Raw genomic sequence first — 18012 nt, 5'->3', positions numbered from 1 at the left:
CCAACCACAGCCATTGTTTATTTAAACAAAAAGAAGCTGAATCTTCTTTCAAAAAAAGTATCATGTATCACTACTTATTAGAACAATTCCTGTATAAATCTAAAATATATATATATATTTTGATGTCGAAATAGATTTAAAATTCAAATCAAATCAAATTTGATTCATATTATCTACTTTGCATCATATGTTTGTTTGACTAAATGTGCTTAAAAACCAATGCCAGTAGATAACAGCTTATCAAATGGTGAGCAATAATAAACTAAACTTAACTTCAGCTTGTTACATTATTTTTTCAATATAAAATATGACTTAATGCCTGTGTTGACAGAAAAATATTTACTTTACTTTTTGCACAAAGATCTTTTATGAATTATTATTTGGCTTAAAGTACAAAAGCTTGATTTTTGTCACACATTTTATTAAAAAGCAACAACGCGTTACCAAAACTCAGTATTTGGTGCATCCAATGTTTTACAAAATAGCCATACCTTATCTGAGGTGCCCAAACAGTCAACATCATAATATGTTGAACGTGTGCAACAAAATACGAGACTTAAACTTCACTAAACATTCCATCCAGAGATGAGAGTCTAATGAGAACAACGTCCATTCATCTGTGTGCAGTCAGAACCAGGTGTTCATCACAGAACGCCCCAGACCTCCTCAAAGGCAGAACACATCTTTGCACAGGTCAGTGCAGCAGACAGAGGGTAGTTACTGATGGACACGGTCTTCTCTGTGTAGTCCACATTCACCTGAGGAAGACGAAAACATCAGTTACACAAATACAGCATTTGAGACGATCAATGATCTGAATCGCTTCCCTACCGCTCCGTGTGCAAACGCCCCAATCACTACTGCAGCCGGTCCCTCTGGTACCAGTGTCCGAGGACATACAGCTTCACCTGAAGAGAAAGATGTGCTGATGCGAGGGCAGCCGGGTGGGAGGTGGTCCGACACTGGGTTCTTTATCATCCTCAGAAGCTTTTGAGGACCATCCGACGCTCTGACGCTCAGCTTATGCAGCAACTGAACTGAGAGGGAAAAAGTAAGGTGTCGTTATATTTGCAGAGATTATCAGACATGATGCAAATAAAAAACAGACAATGTCATTTACCCATAAGGCCACAGAAACGGGAGAATGTTCTGGGAATGCGGGTCTGTGGGTTAATTTCTATTAAAGCGTTCTTCTCTGTGTGGATGTAAACCTGCAGGAGGCCGGCCCTGTTCAGCGGACTGTCCATCAGCATTAGCAGACACTAGGATAACAAGAGGTTTGGAAAAGAATTACTGGTGTTATGGCTGTAGAGTTAAACATGTGAGAAATTGACTTCTATCATTTTTCGTTGCAGTCCTCACTGAAGAGCTCTTCATGACTACAATGTAGGCGCACTCATGTTGGGTTAAAAAAGGTTCTGGGAGTAGAAGAGACAAAAGGGGTTGGCATTCACTGGTTGAGATGGATCCATGGTGGAGTGGGAACCTTTCCTGTGTGTATGCGGTTTGAGGAGTTTCAAAAACAAGATGAGCATTGGCAGAAAAAAAGTGTCACTACTCAATATTGATATGCGATATCGGTCCGTTATTAGCAAAAAAAAACAAGTATCCAATTATATCGGCCTACATCCAAAACAGAAATTGCATTTAGTGCATTTACTGTGGTTATTGGTCAGTGTCTTCTATTTATTTTCTATCATCACACAGGAATGGCTGTTATTTAATTTTTTTTTGATGTGTCACCAACCAATCAGGAGCCAGCAAAGAAAAACGCTGGCTCACCATCCTCCTCACTAGCGTTCTCTTCAGGAAATGCAAATCATCAAGTTACTTTTTATTCTCTTCAACTATTGAATATGCTTATGTTTCAGATTATATTGTAGGGTCTTCTTTTTTTTTTTTATTATTTATATTATATAATTGTAGAATAAGCTTTAGTGTAAGAAAAAAATGTATGTCACTGGTTTGTAATAAAACACTTTTTCGCTGCTGTTGCAGATTATTGTTCTCTTTTGAGTGAGATGACTTGATCAATTCTTTTCTAACATTCCACACATGAAAAAAGTTATGAAAGTATGTATGATTCATGCCGATATCAGATCGGATCGATAGGGAATTGGTCAACACTGAAGGGAATAATATCGGTATTGTATCAAAAGTTAAAAAAAATAAAAATTCAAAAATAAAACATAAAAAAGGGGACATCCCTATAAGAGTTTGAAAAATCAAACATGAGAATATGCAGATTTTATGGCATGTATAAATACAAGCTTAGCTTTAATGTGTCAAACAACCAGTCTACACCTGTAAATACACATTAATAATGTTTATGCCACTGAAATGATTCTCTGAGACCAGTTTGTGTTCATAGTGGAAAGTAAAACCTTCCTGCTCACCTGGTGTGTGATATCTGGTCTTATATTCCCTGGATCTCTCCCACTTTTCAGGATCATGTTTTTATGTACGTCACAGTTTAGCAGCTCGAATGTTTTCCCCACCTGGAAACAAACAAACATGAACAAACCGATCAGCCACAGGCTCCCTCACTCTGTGTGTGTGTGTGTGTGTGTGTGTGTACGTACCTTCACTGTTTCTAAAGACGCTCCCTCCAGGATCACCACCAGCCTCCTCTCAGACATACGGTCATGTAAACTCCGGAGATGTTTGGCAGGTTTTGGTTCATATTCGTCCAAATGTTCCAGACCACGCTTCTTCTCGCCAGGGGTCGACATGTTGCCTGCCTTCGTCAGTTTAGCCGTCGCACATTAGATGCGTCATTGAAAGTGCGCGTAGAAAAATTGTATCTTTAAGTCGTAAAATATAATAAAATGTTATGAAAATATTTAATACATGTGATACTATCTTTACTTTTTAGTAATGTTTGTATCGTGTTTATTTTGCGTGCAACGGCCCTGTTTTTTGGACTGTGACGTCACCATTATGCGCCGGAAGTACAGCTGCAACGTGTTGGCGAAAACTTCACGTGTGGTGCGGTTCATTTATCTGCAGTGCATAAATAACAGCCTCTACAGCGCTTTAAAGTGAATCAGTGAGTATTTTATACATTATTGTTGATTGTTTGATTATCACAGGAAAGCTTTTCATTATTTTTGGTATTTATTATGTCTCTCTAAGACCCTAAATCCACAGTGTTAACAGCTAAAGATCAGCTACATCAGGTACACCTAAGAATTAAGTATCTGTGATCAATCAAATACATGTGCACGAAGGAAGGATCGTAATAATGCGCGATACATATGCACACTTTATGTGCATTTATTTCTTTAAATGAGAGTCGTTTAAGGAAATAAATGTTTAAGTAAATAACTTTGATCTGTCGCTGTTTTTTTTCTTCTTCTTCCTTTTCCCCATTTTTAAAGTAATTTTAAACAACTGATGCTGTTTTTTTAGATGATGTTGAAATATATTTAGCCTGACATTAATTAATCCTGTTAAAGGGAAACCATATATATATATATATATATATATATATAATTCCCATGCACATTTTCCAACTTTGAAAGTTCCTGGAATTGTAATTGTATTATTTTAAATGGATGCTAATATTGTTCTTTGTGTATGATAGTTATTTAAAAAGTACTCCCAATTTCCTGTTAATTCCCATTAATAATTACCATGCAAAGTTTATATATTTAAAAATTTTGTTCCTGTAAAAAAATATCCAGCCCTTTTGTTACCCTAGTCATGGTTGCTGAAAAATATGGACTTTTTCCCCAGTTCTTCATGGGTATAATAACGACAGTGGTGTGTGATCTTTTCATTTAGGATCTAATATTTGTTTCCCTAATCACCTGTCAACTACTGACCTCAGCAAAGTAGTCTTAAAGTGTACGTTAAAAACAATTGTGGTCTTTGATTTTAAGTAAATTGTCGAGCACAATATGTATTGGTTTTGAGCATGGAAAATAAGTGATAATATTCTTTGTATTTTATTATGCAGTAAAGGAATGGTCACATGTTGTTATTGTGCAGCTGTCTGTTAATAAAAGTGCATGTGCATTTTACACCCGTGTCTTTCACCCAGAATCTTTTTACTTGTAGAACTTTATTGAAAAAATATATTGAAATATAAATTGTGGTTGACATTGCCCAGCCCTACTCTAATGGCATAAAACATGTTTAACAAAAAGTTATATTCAAAGATAGTTTGAAGAGAGGCTCAGTGCACCAGAAGAGATCCTCAGCAAGTCTGAACCTTAAGGTGCTGATGCTAATATTTGATATTGTAAGACCTATTTATGTTTTATTTGTTTTCTCATTAATTGAGTGATTAAAATGGATCACATCACTCTAAGCAACTTTACCGTTCCCTCTTTGTCCTGTTTGTCAGGGCTGCTGTGTAACTCTGAGTCATGGGTCGTAAGTTAGATCCTACGAACAAGGTGAAGAGAGGCCCGGGAAGAAAATCCAGGAAGCAGAAAGGAGCTGAGACTGAGCTGGCCAAATTTATAACTGACGGTAATTATTATGCCTCCTCCTATCAGTTCTTTGGTGTAATAGTGACACATTTGAAATAAAATTCTTGATTCTTTGGTTTTTGTAGATGACACTGAACCAAAGCGTCTATCCAGCAGAGGCAGGAAAAGGTAACGGTTGTAATGAAAATGGCATCCCTTTGTTTATTGTACATGCTGCTGTTTAATCATACTGTTACTTTTCAGAGCTGCAAAGAGAGTTCAGAACCAGGGAAAGCCTAAGGATGTTGCTGAGCAGCCAAAGAAAGGTAACATATATGTTTTTGCTTTTCAAACATTGCTTTTCACATCCAGCTGATACAGATGATCTCAGTTAAACATTCAGCACCAAATAGACTTATAAACGCTATTTTAAAATCAATTAATAGGGATGTAACAATGTAGTTAAAGCAGAACTGAGTAACTTGTGCTTAGCCCACCCCCTAAAGGTCCCTTTTGGTTATGTCACTGTCGTAAACACACCGCACCCTCCGCCGCCTGCCCCACCCCACCTCACCTCACAGCTACATGCACACTTTTGCTCTCCCAAGTTGGTAGAAGAAGGATAACAGGAAGAAATGTCTGAAGAAGTGGGTACTATCAAACATGAACATCGGCAAGTCTGCGTCCAATTTACAGCCTTCTTTTTCTTTGAGCTCTTGCCATCCGTCATATGCCTTCCCCAAGTGGATTTGTGTTTGAGCCCTCTGTTGTTTTGATTCCCGTTTTTTTTCCTCTGTTCCTTGCACAAAGGTCTATTCCGCCTCTTTTTCGCTGGCTCTGCCATGATATAAGTTTGAGTAAAGTGAATTTATAGACAACCGTGAGCAGCCACGGGGCTTTTCATAATCTAGCATTAGTTTGTAGTGGGCTGTCGTAAAGCAGTACGTCTGGTACTGGCTCGAAAGCAAGAAAGTTGCAAGCGTGGTTTTCTGGCCCGAGACAGCAGAGAGAGATGAAAGACCCCCCAATCACCCCATAAACAATTGTGTTACCCTCACAGGGACCGCGAGAAGGATTTATCAAGGTGAAAAAGTTACTTAGTTCTGCTTTAACTCACAATATGATGTAGAAAATGAAAAAAGATTCACAATGAAGAGTAAAAAATGTGTAACAAATCTTTGTTGTAGAAAAAAAATTTGACTGCAACAGTTGGAGACGGTTTGTGGGAGTGTTTTACTTCACAAATAAAACATGAAAATACATTTACCAATCTAACTGTTTAAAAAAAAAAAAAAATATTTCTCATTTCGGTAACAAAAGTTTTGAAAGCTGCATTTTGGACCTGACAATATGGGAGATACGCATTAACATGGAGGGATACACTTTCTGGCAGTTGTAAATCACTAAGTTAGACAACAGGTAGGATACCATAAAAAGGATACACAAGGTTTAAAAGTCAAACAATGCAGATTACGGCATTAGAAGTCTCTAAAAATGTAGAGACGTGCCACGAAATTCCTATTGATTAACAAAAACAAAACCTGAATTCCAATGTGAGGTTTTATGGTCTTTTTCTCTGTCTCAAGGATTCACTGACGAGAATAACAAATGGCTGAAGCCAGCAAAGAGGAAGCGCAAACTTGAAGCTCCTGAGAGTGAAGAAGACAGTGATGAACACTGGGAGGAGGAGGAAGATGAGGAAGAGGAGCAGCCACAGCAGAAGAAAGACGGGAAAGCTAAAGAAAAAAAAATCTCTAAAAAAGAAGTGAAAACACAGGAGGAGGATGAGAAGGATGGCGATATGAGTGATGAAGAAGACGAGGAGGAGGAGGAGGAGGAGGATGATGAAGAAATGGTGGACGACTATGGGACACAGGATGATGGAGGTGTGGATGAAGCTGCAGAAGAGGAGAGTGATGGGGATGATGTAAGTGCAGTATTCTGTTTGTAGTGTATTCAATAAATACATCTGAAACTGTCTTTTGAAGCTCATCGGTATCTGGTTCCAGTTTGAGCTGATTGTAATAAACTGATTAGTTTAATAAAGTATGAGTGTGTGTGTGACGTGATGAACAGAACAGTTATAGTTTGTGTTTGTTGCACATTTAGCTTCTTCCTATTGAACGAGCAGCCAAGAAAGAGAAAACACAGAAGGAAAGTTTGACTCCTGCGAGCGACGACGATGATGATGATGATGATGATGACGACGACGATGAAGTGAAACACAAATCCGATGCTGACACGGATGAGGAGGACACTGTTCAGGCCAACATTGACGAGGAGGAGACATTTCGGCTTCCTGGTGCAGAGGAGAATGAACGAGAGGGTCAGTGCTTTACTTCTCAATGATTTTAACTTTCACATCTTCGTGCGACCTTTGACGTTAAATTTGATGTGCGTAGGTGTTCTTCCTCTGGATCTGAAGACGATCCATCATAGAATCAAAGACAACATTGACGTCCTGTGTAACTTTTCTACAAAGAGAGAGGAGGGCAAGGAGAGAGCGGAGTACATTTCCCTGCTGAGGAAGGATCTATGCACCTATTACAGCTACAACAACTTCCTCATCGAGAAGCTCATGGACCTCTTTCCACTGTCGGAGGTGCACGTTTGTAACATCTATAACAAGAGCCTCATTACCCTGCTGCTGTGTATGTGCTAAAATAAATGTTGTGAAATTTATTTTTGCTCTCATTCACAGCTGGTTGATTTCCTCGAGGCGAATGAAATTCATCGACCTGTCACCATTCGAACCAACACGTTAAAAACCAGGAGGCGGGACCTTGCACAAGTAACTACTCTGACCCTTTAAACCACATGTGTCAAACTGATGGCCCGGGAACCAAATCACATGATTGTAGTCATTTTTAACGTTCAACTGTTGAAAAAACTCAAACTTCCTACAAAATGCTTCAATTTTCCTCAAATTATTACATATTTCTTTTAATTTAATAATAATTGGTCACAAAATCTTGAAAATTTAAGTGAAGATCATTTTGGGACTCGTATTTATCACTTACTGCTTGGGTGTTGTCGGTTTCTTACATATTTTGTATTTTATGTATACGTAAAAGTGCAAACTAGGGCACAATATGCAGTCAGAACCCTAAAGTCTGTTTTCCAAACGTTAAAGAAGTCTGAGCATATGTAGACTTTGTAGGTTCTCACTACTACATGAATAATTGATCTACACAGAAATTGATGTGTTGGTTCCATTGACATCGTTTGAGTTTGTAGGTTTTAGTTGTATTATACAACAGGGTTGTTTTATTAGACAATTACGTTTTCAATTATCCATTTTCAATTACCAGCATTTTTTCTAATTACAACTAAAATTACAATTATTATTTCCCCCCTGAAATCAATTAGTTACTTTCTGAATTACTAAAGTTGAAATTCAATTAATCCCAATTACTGAGTCTGAAATAAACAACCTCATAAAATGTAACCTTCCTCTGTTAGCTTTTTGTTATGATAACGGGTCAGTTTTGATCTGTCTTAAACCAGCTGTAAAATACCCCAAAAATATCATCATCTATCATCTAATTTGCTTTTCATCTCTTGGTTACGTTCTTAGTCTTCTTTATCATTGAACGTATTGGTAATAATGTTTTTGATGTGTGCGTGTGAGCTTTTTTTTTTGTCAGTATACGCCATGATTTAATTTTTTGGTTCATTTTTAAATGATAAAATAATCCTCATAAGAACTGACAGGTAGACTTAATATGTAACATGTTTTAATAATTGTTGATTATGTAGGCCTATGTGTAAGCCATTTAATTTTTGTGTTTAATGAAATTGTAAACGACAGTTTGGATAAAATATTCATCACCATTACAAAGCCGATTATCAATTGCGATTACTACAGCAATATATTTTTTCAATTATTTAATTCGTTATAAGTGTAATTAATTACCAGTCTTGCGATTATAATTATAATTGACCCCAACCCTGTTATACACATCACATTATATACACAAACACTGGATCCCATGTAATGATTGTGTCTTTTGTGCATTTCCTCTCTTAGGCTTTGATCAATAGAGGAGTGAATCTGGATCCCATTGGGAAATGGTCCAAAGTCGGTTTGGTTATCTACGATTCCTCGGTTCCTATTGGTCAGCCTCACTGATTTTTAATCTTGATCCACCATCAAACAATAAAAGGAAATTCATTAAAAATAAACCCATTGTTGGACAAATGTTCCGCTGACAGGTGCGACCCCTGAGTACCTCGCTGGTCACTACATGCTGCAGGGAGCCTCCAGTTTCCTCCCAGTCATGGCGCTTTCACCTCAGGAGGGAGAGTTAGTGTTGGACATGAGCTCAGCGCCAGGAGGAAAAACCACCTATATCGGTACGAGCAGCGGCTTTTATTCTGGCTCCTCTTGGTTCAGTGTAAACACTCTCTGTGAGACGTTTGACATGTTGTTAAACTTTCCGGGGATGGTTTCACTTTCTTCAGCTCAACTAATGAGGAACACCGGCATGATCGTGGCTAATGATGCTAATGCTGACAGACTGAAGAGTGTGGTGGGAAACATCCACCGTCTGGGAGTCACCAACAGTGTGGTCTGCAACTATGATGGCAGGCAGTTCCCAAAGGTAACACACACACACACACACACACACACAGAGGCTGTGTTCGAAATTGCATACTAACGTACTACACATGACACATTTAATGGGTATATACTGTCTACTATATACTATAAATAGGGGTGGGAACCTCTGAGTACGTCACGATATGTGATACACAGCTCACAATATGATGATACTGCGATTATTGATATATTGGTCAGAAATCTACGATAATATGACATAACAAAAAAAAAAGATTAAGTGAAAAAATACAATTTTTATTATATATCTCTAAAAAACAATGAATTGAAAAAGTGTCCTATGAACAGTGACACTATTTTAGTGCAACATTTCTGTAAATAAGTGTGAACATACCAATGTAAACGAATAAGAATCTCCAATAGTGCTTTCTGTATATAAAAAATAGGGTCTTTCTTACCAGTGACACCATTATAGTGCATATATATATATATATATTTCAGTAAATTAAAATATTGGTTCCTTCAAAAAACAGTGACAAATTTTCTGTGAAGACCAACCTGTACATTTTAGTGAAAAAGCAGAAAAGGTTTTGAAAAATACTATTATTTTTTTTTTTTAAATCGATACTTGGATGCGAGCATATCGATAATCGATCGTGCGGAAAAATATCGCGATATATCGCCGTATCAAGATATTGTCACACTCCTAACTATAAGTATGATCAGGATGATGTTCGATGTTGAGCGTTCTCACTGAAGTATAGTATCAAGTTTCCCAAGATGCATTTTGATCCTATGACAAAAACCTGAAACACACTGAGGCTAAATATCTCCGATAATTCTTCATCTTTAAACGTTCTGAAAGCATTTAAAGCCAGAAAGTAACCAAGTAGAATATTGGTACTGTATGTGGTCATTTGACCCTTAAAACTCACAGAAACACACTTCATGCCGACATTTCAGAGATTCTCGGAGACCCACCCATTGTGCTACTTGTCACTGTCCAATCCTTTTCAGATCCTTTCAACGCATGCATAAAACGTGTCTACACCCATATTTTACAGCAATTCATGTACTATTTAAAAGGTTGAAACCCTGCTATTTCAAAATAGTTTGTGCAATCTAAACCTGCTGCCAATATTTCTAAAATTATTGGAATTTTATGTTTTCAGTGAATTCCGATTTATTTTGGTTTTTGATTTTCAATGATTCAATAATTGTGTTTTGATTCATTTTTGCAGATATCGCCTTGCAGTGGTTTTACCTTTTTGTCTTTTTTTTTTTAATTAACAAATAAAAACAGTCACATATTTGCGTTTGTACTATTAAGATATACAAACGTCGTATGGTTGGTTTACATTCATATATCACGTCCCAGGAGCTCTGTCGTAAAGATTGCGAGTGAAGGAAGTGACGTAGTGTACGTGCATGTGTTGAATGGATCTGAAAAGATCAGGCTCGGGAAAAGATTGAGCCCGATTTACAAAAGCGTTAAAAACTAATGGAGGACATGAAGAGATGCTTTTATTTTGAAAAGGGAATGTTTGATTTTTTGCTTAAAGCTGGTCCTAGTACCATTTTACGTTTCGCTCGCAATACATCATGGGGCGGTTGAGTATGACTAGTGTGCCCACTGTGCATACTTAGTAAATGGCTCGATATAGTTTACATCCGGGTATTTCTCGCATACTCAATCTTTGCTTACTATCTAATGTGAACGCACTACATACTTTTTTTTACATCAGACTTAGTATGAGTAGTATGTTGGTATGACGTTTCGAACACAGCCACACATTGATCTCCATCACATGTTCTGTTTAATTGGTGCATATTGACTTTATGAAACATTATTGAAGGTAATGGGAGGTTTTGACCGAGTGCTCCTCGATGCACCGTGCTCAGGCACTGGAGTCATCGCCAAAGACCCAGCTGTGAAGACCAGTAAGGTAAAAGCGTCATCACTCTCTGCATGTTTCAGTGTACACCCGAGTTTGTTGTATTGGACTATTGATAATAATGATGATAACTTTGTGTTTTTATACAGGATGAGGCCGACATCCTCCGTTCTGCTCACCTCCAGAAAGAGCTGCTTCTGTCAGCGATCGACTCAGTAAATGCTGAGTCGTCTTCAGGAGGGTATCTGGTTTACTGCACGTGCTCTATAATGGTGAGTGTCTCCCTCTGTGCTACATCTGCCTTTTTTTTTTACCTGCTTAGTATTTGAAATAGGAATGTGAATCTTCCAACAACCCACGATTTGATTTCGATTCTTGGGGTGACGATTCGATTCAAACCGATTCTTGATTCACAATCAATACTATTGATAGTAACAAAGAGGGACAATAAAAACTGATAATGTTCAAGCAAATGCTGGTTTCCAAGGTTAAATCAAGTGATTCTAAAATTATAAATACAGAGGTAAACTTTGGACAAAGTGGTAAACTTGATTTTGCTTACCTTGCACAATTTATAATTTTCATTGTAAATAAAGCAGTCAAATACTTTTCATGTTTATGTGGCTACAAAGTTCAACAATTCAGTAACGTCAAAAAAAATAAACTTTTTTTGCAAAAAAATGAATTCTCATTTTATCAATACAAAAAAATAAATGTTTAACTGTTCAGTTACTGTTCAAAAAAGTAAACATGAATACCCACTTATTAGCTTCAAATGAAACATTTTAAGTTATATATGAAAATAAAATAGAACATTTAAGTACCCACGATGTTTATCAGGAAATTCAAATATAAATAGCAAATACGTCTCAATTTTATGAGACTAAGCAAGTAAACTGACTTTGGTAATGAAGTTTAGTAAAGTGATGTGTGCGTTGTTGAGTTGTTAGCAGCAGCTTTTTTTAGCTCCAGCTATTGGCCTAAAATGTGGCACCCTTAATTTGAATTGATTTCTTGTAGGTGGAGGAGAACGAATGGGTGGTGGACTACGCTTTAAAGAAAAGAAATGTCAAGTTAGTTCCCACAGGACTCGACTTTGGTAAAGAAGGCTTCACCAGGTAAACTTGATAACTCTTATTGTGAGAAATCAGAAGGAAAATCTTTGATTTTTAAGCTTAACAAAGCCTTTATTATTTCCTAAGGTTCAGAGAACGGAGATTTCATCCTACACTTCAACTTACACGTCGATTCTATCCTCATTCACACAACATGGACGGATTTTTTGTGGCCAAGTTTAAGAAGTTCTCCAACGTTATTCCAACTGCTCCACCACAGAAAGGTAAGACTTTTTCATTAGAATCACCTGATAACAGCAATGCTTCCATTTGCTTTGAGATAAATGTTGGAATCTTGTCACTGTAGAAGAAGAAAGCACAGATGCTGCTGAGGCGACAACTGCTGCCGGATCCTCAGAAGAAAAAACATCTGGAAGTAATGAAAAGAAGAAGAAGAATGACATCAGCAAGACAGGCAGCTTAAAGAAGAAGAAAATGGAGAATTCAAAGGGCAAAAAGGGCCTGCCTGTTGGACCAAAAAAGGCAAAAATAGCTAAGATGTCTGAGGAGACTGTGACTGGAGCAGATGCCAAGAAAAACGCAGCCAACAAAAAGGAGGGCAGCAGATTTGAGAAGCAGGCAAAAAAGAGAAAAACACCCATGGCGGCAAAGAACAGGATTGGAAAGAACAAATTCAGAAAGTTGAAGCACATGTTACAAAAATTTGATAAAGAGTAAATGCTATAGCTCGTGAATGTTGCTGTTCCAATTTATAGCAAAGCGTTGCTATGGAGATGAAGCAATAGATGTGCATCTTCAGCTTTATTTCATTGTGTGTAATGTACTTCCAAATCAGTGTGCAGATGTATTGGACTCATTATTGATCATTTTACTGAACCAAGAGCCTGTTGTTTTATTTGTATTGCAGACGAATATCTATGTATTTCAATGGAAAAAAACAATAATCAAATCTGTTAGAAAAAAATAAATCTTTATGGATTTTCTCACCACTTGTTTGTTTTTGCTATAGAATAACATTAGTATAGTATAAACATAAAAAAATTTATTTGTAAAACGAGTTAGCGGATGGTGTGTGTGTGTGTGTGTGTATATATATATATATATATATATATATATATATATATAAATAAAACAATATGTTACAAATCCTCAATAATAAATACTAAACCACTGTGAAGTTGAACAATAACTTCCTGTTACAATACACACATTCCAGTCAAAGAATGTAACCAACTTCCGCTTCTAGCTTCAGCTTTAAAATGTCATAAAAAGCTCAAATTTGTGGTTTTGCTCTAAAAATAAAGTCACAAAGCTTTTCAGTAAAAGACTAATCGTTGTTTGAACAAACATTAGCTGCTACAGCAGCAACCACACAAAGCTGTGCCAAAATTAAAAGGAATTACTTTAATGTTGGCTAAATGACATGAATTTTGTTGTAGTGAGAAAATGTTTGAATACTAAATTTTAATTTCTTTGTTTTTTTGTTTTACTTTTTTTAATTTTGTTTAATAAACACTTACAATTAATATGTTCTGGTCCAGTACGGCAGTTTATATAACTGTTGTGTCCCAGTTTGTGTGGTTTATTTTATGATAACAACAGAGGAAGGTTTGAGTCAGATTCTAGCCGGAAGTGGTTTTATTTACATTTTCCAAGATGGCGGCCGGGATGTATTTGGAGCATTATTTGGACAGTATGTCGTTTTTTCCAGTTTCAAACATGTTCTAACTACTGTATTTGATCGTATATGAACATTTTCTGACTGTATTAGTTATGTAGGATAAAACTTCCTTGTTTGCATTTTTTTGTAACCGTTTTTTTTAGCAGTGAACGGGTCGCGGCTCCGTCTATTTTCTGGATGAAAGCGCAGTGCAGTGTTGTCAAAGCAAGGATGCTGTCTGACATCCGAGACCACAACTGTTGCCTGAACCTCACTAAAACGGTGTCATTTTTTTAATGACAAACGGCATTCCCGTTTCAGCTAACTACTATTCACTGATATACGTTTTAAAGCTCGTAATTTATTAGCTACATATCATAACCTCAGTAGAAAACGGCTGAGATCCCTGTTTTTATAGCACATAACATCAAACTATGACTTTTTTGTCTTTAATTTATGTTTTTAATATCCGTGCTGTTATCGACAGGTATAGAAAATCTTCCTTTCGAGTTGCAGAGGAATTTCAATCTGATGAGAGATTTAGATCAACGCACAGAGGGTAAGATTCCCAGACATTCTCACACACTGTTATCTCAATATATTTGGTCCAATCATTATTATGGGTTTGAGATTTAAATCCAAAAAAAGTACGTGTATGTAGTTATATATGCCGTTATTGTTTTGTTTTTCTTTTTTTTTTCTGGTGGGAAGCCATCTGCATCCAAAATTTTCTTTAATAAAATATTATTTCTTGTACCATTGCATTTGTTCGAAATAAAACTGTATATCAAACAAACACAATGAGTGCATTTCAAAGCGTTTGAATCAAATTCCTAGGTAGAGAATAGATAGTTGTGTTAAAATGATGTTACTTCAGGGGCCATGCAAGAAGCAGATCTGAAAGATTAAGTCAAATGAATAATAGTTCATCCTAATGTTTATTTATTGACAGTGGCTATCAGTACGTAATACGTGTCAATTGACCTGCAGTCTATCCATACGCAGCGCCCCTCATTGGCCAGCTTAGGTCACGCGATAGATGCACCGTGACCTAAAGGTCCGTCAGTTTTATTTTAGCTCATTTATGTTTAGCCACACTGCTAACCCTTTTATTTTAGCCCTATACCTAACCCCCTAACCCTTTTATTTTAGCCCTATACCTAACCCCCTAACTCTTTTATTTTAGCCCTATCCCTAACCCTATTCCTAAGCATAACCCAGGAAATACCCTAATATATGTATTTTTAAAGGTGGAATTTGCCATGTTAAAATGAAAAAACACATACTGTATGTCAAATGTGGAATTGAACCCACAGCAGCTGAAGGAGGAATCCTTGAGTCAGGCACCTTAGACCACTAGGCCATCCTGACACGTTGAAAACACAAGCACATTACGCTTATGTAGAAAAGGTCCGGCAACGTCATCTTTGGTACGGCTAGACTGCCGGTATATAGATACGTATTAAGTACTAGGAGACACTTTTTTATTTATTGGTTTGTGAACAGTCTTATTCAAAAACTAATTGATGGAGTTTAATGACATTTTCAGGAAATATCTGAAATAGGATAAAGAACAAGTTATAATCTTCTGCGGATGATGCGGCTCCGTATATTAAATCTGACATTTAGCTGACAATGTTACATGTGGGACTGCTATGGTGTGGCAGAGGTCTGCGCTCTCTGAGTGCTCTCTAGTTACTAGTTTCTTGTTACTTGCACAATAGTAACAAGATACGTAAGCCATTCCTTGTGTTGTTGCTGATGTTTTGTCTTTTTTAGTGTTATTAAAATGCCCTTCAAGATATTTTTTTAACTATAGTTGACCTATTATAACATTTCTGTGTTTGCTTGTTTGTTTATCGAAAAAAGCAGTAGAATATTTCTATGTACCCTGATGGGAATCGTTAAACGAATTTCTGTTACCTTTTGTTTAGGGAGCCTTGTCATTCTTTTCTCCTTTTTTAGATCTTAAAGGTCAAATAGACTCGCTTGCAAAAGAATACACAGCCAACGCCCGGACCTTCTCCTCTGAGCAAAAATTGTCCATCCTAAGGCAGATTCAGCAGTCCTACACTAAATGTAAAGAGTTCGGAGATGATAAAGTGCAGCTGGCAATGCAGACTTATGAAATGGTTGGTATTTAGATCATAGACGTCAAAAAATTAAAAACAAAAAACAAAGTTATGCTGAGTAAAATTTGAAGATTTGAAACAAGTCACTCTGCTGACACGGTGCAGGTGGACAAACACATCAGGCGTCTGGATACAGACCTGGCTCGCTTTGAGGCTGACCTGAAGGAAAAGCAGATCGAGAGCACAGACTATGATTCCACCTCCAGTAAGGGCAAGAAAGGTGCTGTGCTCAGTTTTTAATTGCTTAAGCATATATTCAACTCAACAAATCCATAAATATGTATTTATTTTTTCTAGGAGACTCCAGACAAAAGGAAAAGAAGACCGCTAAAACAAGGTCTAAAGTAAAGAGTTCAGATGAAGATGGGAGTCCAAAGAGCGCACAGAAAAAAGTTAAACTCCTTCAGCCGTACGTGTTTGATCTTCTTCAGATGTTCTCTTATGTTTGTTGTTTACATTAGGGATTTTCACCCAACAGAAAAATGATGAACCTGAATTAATGTACATTTTCTTTCTTTCTCCCCATCATTAGCGGAGAATTCAACAGCCCATCATCCAACTTTGGGAATGTTCACCCGTCAGATGTGCTGGACATGCCGGTGGATCCCAATGAGCCCACATACTGTCTGTGTCATCAGGTCTCTTACGGAGAAATGATTGGCTGTGACAACACTGACGTGAGTTGTTTTTTTTTTTGTTGATTCCACAGCTGCTAGTTTTTGATGCACTATAACTCAAACCCTACTGCACGCATGTCAAACTCCAGGCCCTGAGGCCATTTCTGGCCCTTTAGAGCAGTGGTTCCCAAACGTTTCCCAGTCCTGTACCCCTACAGACATTTATTCTGAAGCCATGTACCTCCTACTCCTGCTCATTTAACAAACATAATAATGTAATGTATTATACAATGTAGCCCTCCAGTGAAATTTGTCTTGTAATTTGACCTATCCTGTTTTGGAATAATACAAATTCAGCTGTACATATCTCAGCTAGATATCTCCAACATATTAGCAGGGCTCACATTTTCCCCCATTCTTATATCACACGATGGCAATCATTTTTAATCTCAAATTAACTTTAAATTTTTCCCAAATCCTGCAATTTTCTTCAAATTATTACACAGAATTTTCACAAATTGCATAAAAATGGGTCACAAACTCACATAGGAATTGATATCTGTCAATTATTGGTTTGATATTATCAGTGCCGTACATATTTTATGATTTATTTATATGTGGAAGTGCAAACTATTGCACAATAATGATTAAATTACTAATTTCCTGGAACCTTTTCAAAAATAAAAGCATCAATAGGAAATACTGAAATTTACCTTTTCATTTTAGAATGTCATCATAACTAAGAGTTCACTTAAATTAAAGCAGATCTTTTGACTGATCTAAGAGCTTCATTTGTTTGTTTGTTTTCCACTGAACAGTATTTTGTGTTTTCAGTGTTCCATTGAGTGGTTCCACTTTGCATGTGTGGGTCTGACAACTAAACCAAGAGGCAAATGGTAAGATACTCCAAAGTAAAAGTCAAACAATGGCTATCATGACTTTTCTGTGTAAGATGTTCTGTACTTCTTTCTAAATATGATTAATATTTTGTGCAGGTATTGTCCGAGGTGCTCCCAGGACAGAAAGAGAAAATAGACTCAAACAAAGAGGAGGAATTCTGATTTGATGGAAAACACTTTTATTTTTGTTTTTGTTATTAGAGCTTTTGGTTTCTTATCTTTAACATTTGGTGCTATGTTTTGGTTTACATTCTGTCCTTCATCTGATGCAGCGTGTGTGAAGAATCCAAGTGGTTACAAAAGTATTTAACTTGCATCTTTTTTTTCCAGTAATTTTGCTATTCTTAGTTACATTTGGTGCCTTTATTGTGATTTTATTTTACATTTTTGCTTTCTCAGTGAGGAATAAACACTACAATTATCCACATTGGTTAAATTGTGAACTTGTTATGATGTTCCTTTTTTACTGTATCAATTTGTTCAACTGCAAAAAAAACAAAACAAAAAAAAGCATTTTCCCTGTAAACTGGCCATGGATTTATTTTCATGCATCTTGTTATGGATAGTCTCATGGCTTAGTTCTTCTTTTTTAACTATTATTAGCAATGCTGCATCCTGACACTCATCTGTGGTAGTGAGTGGTTTCATTTCAGTTGTAATGTCAGACTAAATGCTACGTAGAGTACATTTCCTGGAGAGTATTCTCATTTCTGTAGCTGATACATTGGTACTTAGGTTGAGGCGGTGTTGTTGT

General features: G+C 36.7%; 3 protein-coding genes across 5 annotated transcripts; 2 read left to right on the top strand and 1 right to left on the bottom strand.

Moving 5' to 3' along the window:
- Window positions 1–404: 404 nt before the first annotated feature.
- Window positions 405–2790, bottom strand: emg1 (EMG1 N1-specific pseudouridine methyltransferase). The gene is made up of 5 exons (XM_028469819.1): window positions 2583–2790; window positions 2397–2498; window positions 1121–1262; window positions 832–1037; window positions 405–758 (listed from the first exon to the last, which is right to left on the bottom strand). The coding sequence occupies exons 1-5, from the start codon at window positions 2730–2732 to the stop codon at window positions 645–647; spliced, it is 714 nt and encodes a 237-aa protein (XP_028325620.1). The 5' UTR covers window positions 2733–2790; the 3' UTR covers window positions 405–644.
- A 145-nt stretch (window positions 2791–2935) lies between these two features.
- Window positions 2936–12936, top strand: nop2 (NOP2 nucleolar protein homolog (yeast)). 2 transcript variants are annotated; one of them, XM_028469763.1, is made up of 16 exons: window positions 2936–3049; window positions 4352–4479; window positions 4565–4607; window positions 4683–4744; window positions 6005–6345; window positions 6528–6744; window positions 6821–7020; window positions 7120–7209; window positions 8449–8536; window positions 8634–8774; window positions 8883–9022; window positions 10836–10925; window positions 11024–11146; window positions 11895–11992; window positions 12077–12213; window positions 12297–12936. In XM_028469763.1, the coding sequence occupies exons 2-16, from the start codon at window positions 4374–4376 to the stop codon at window positions 12665–12667; spliced, it is 2247 nt and encodes a 748-aa protein (XP_028325564.1). In that variant the 5' UTR covers window positions 2936–3049; window positions 4352–4373; the 3' UTR covers window positions 12668–12936. The 2 variants fall into 2 exon arrangements, with proteins under 2 accessions (XP_028325564.1, XP_028325565.1); XM_028469764.1 differs by having other exon boundaries at window positions 2964–3049; window positions 4348–4479; window positions 12297–12667.
- Window positions 12937–13517: 581 nt separating this feature from the next.
- On the top strand, window positions 13518–17688 carry ing4 (inhibitor of growth family, member 4). Of its 2 annotated transcripts, none has more exons than XM_028469816.1 (8): window positions 13518–13643; window positions 14098–14169; window positions 15576–15742; window positions 15848–15947; window positions 16040–16151; window positions 16275–16419; window positions 17194–17255; window positions 17355–17688. In XM_028469816.1, the coding sequence occupies exons 1-8, from the start codon at window positions 13607–13609 to the stop codon at window positions 17392–17394; spliced, it is 735 nt and encodes a 244-aa protein (XP_028325617.1). In that variant the 5' UTR covers window positions 13518–13606; the 3' UTR covers window positions 17395–17688. The 2 variants fall into 2 exon arrangements, with proteins under 2 accessions (XP_028325617.1, XP_028325616.1); XM_028469815.1 differs by having other exon boundaries at window positions 15848–15962.
- Window positions 17689–18012: the final 324 nt, after the last annotated feature.

This window comes from Gouania willdenowi, chromosome 16 (assembly GCF_900634775.1).
Source record: "Gouania willdenowi chromosome 16, fGouWil2.1, whole genome shotgun sequence".
NCBI classification, from domain to species: domain Eukaryota; kingdom Metazoa; phylum Chordata; class Actinopteri; order Blenniiformes; family Gobiesocidae; genus Gouania; species Gouania willdenowi.
This window is presented reverse-complemented; position numbering and strand designations above follow the sequence as displayed.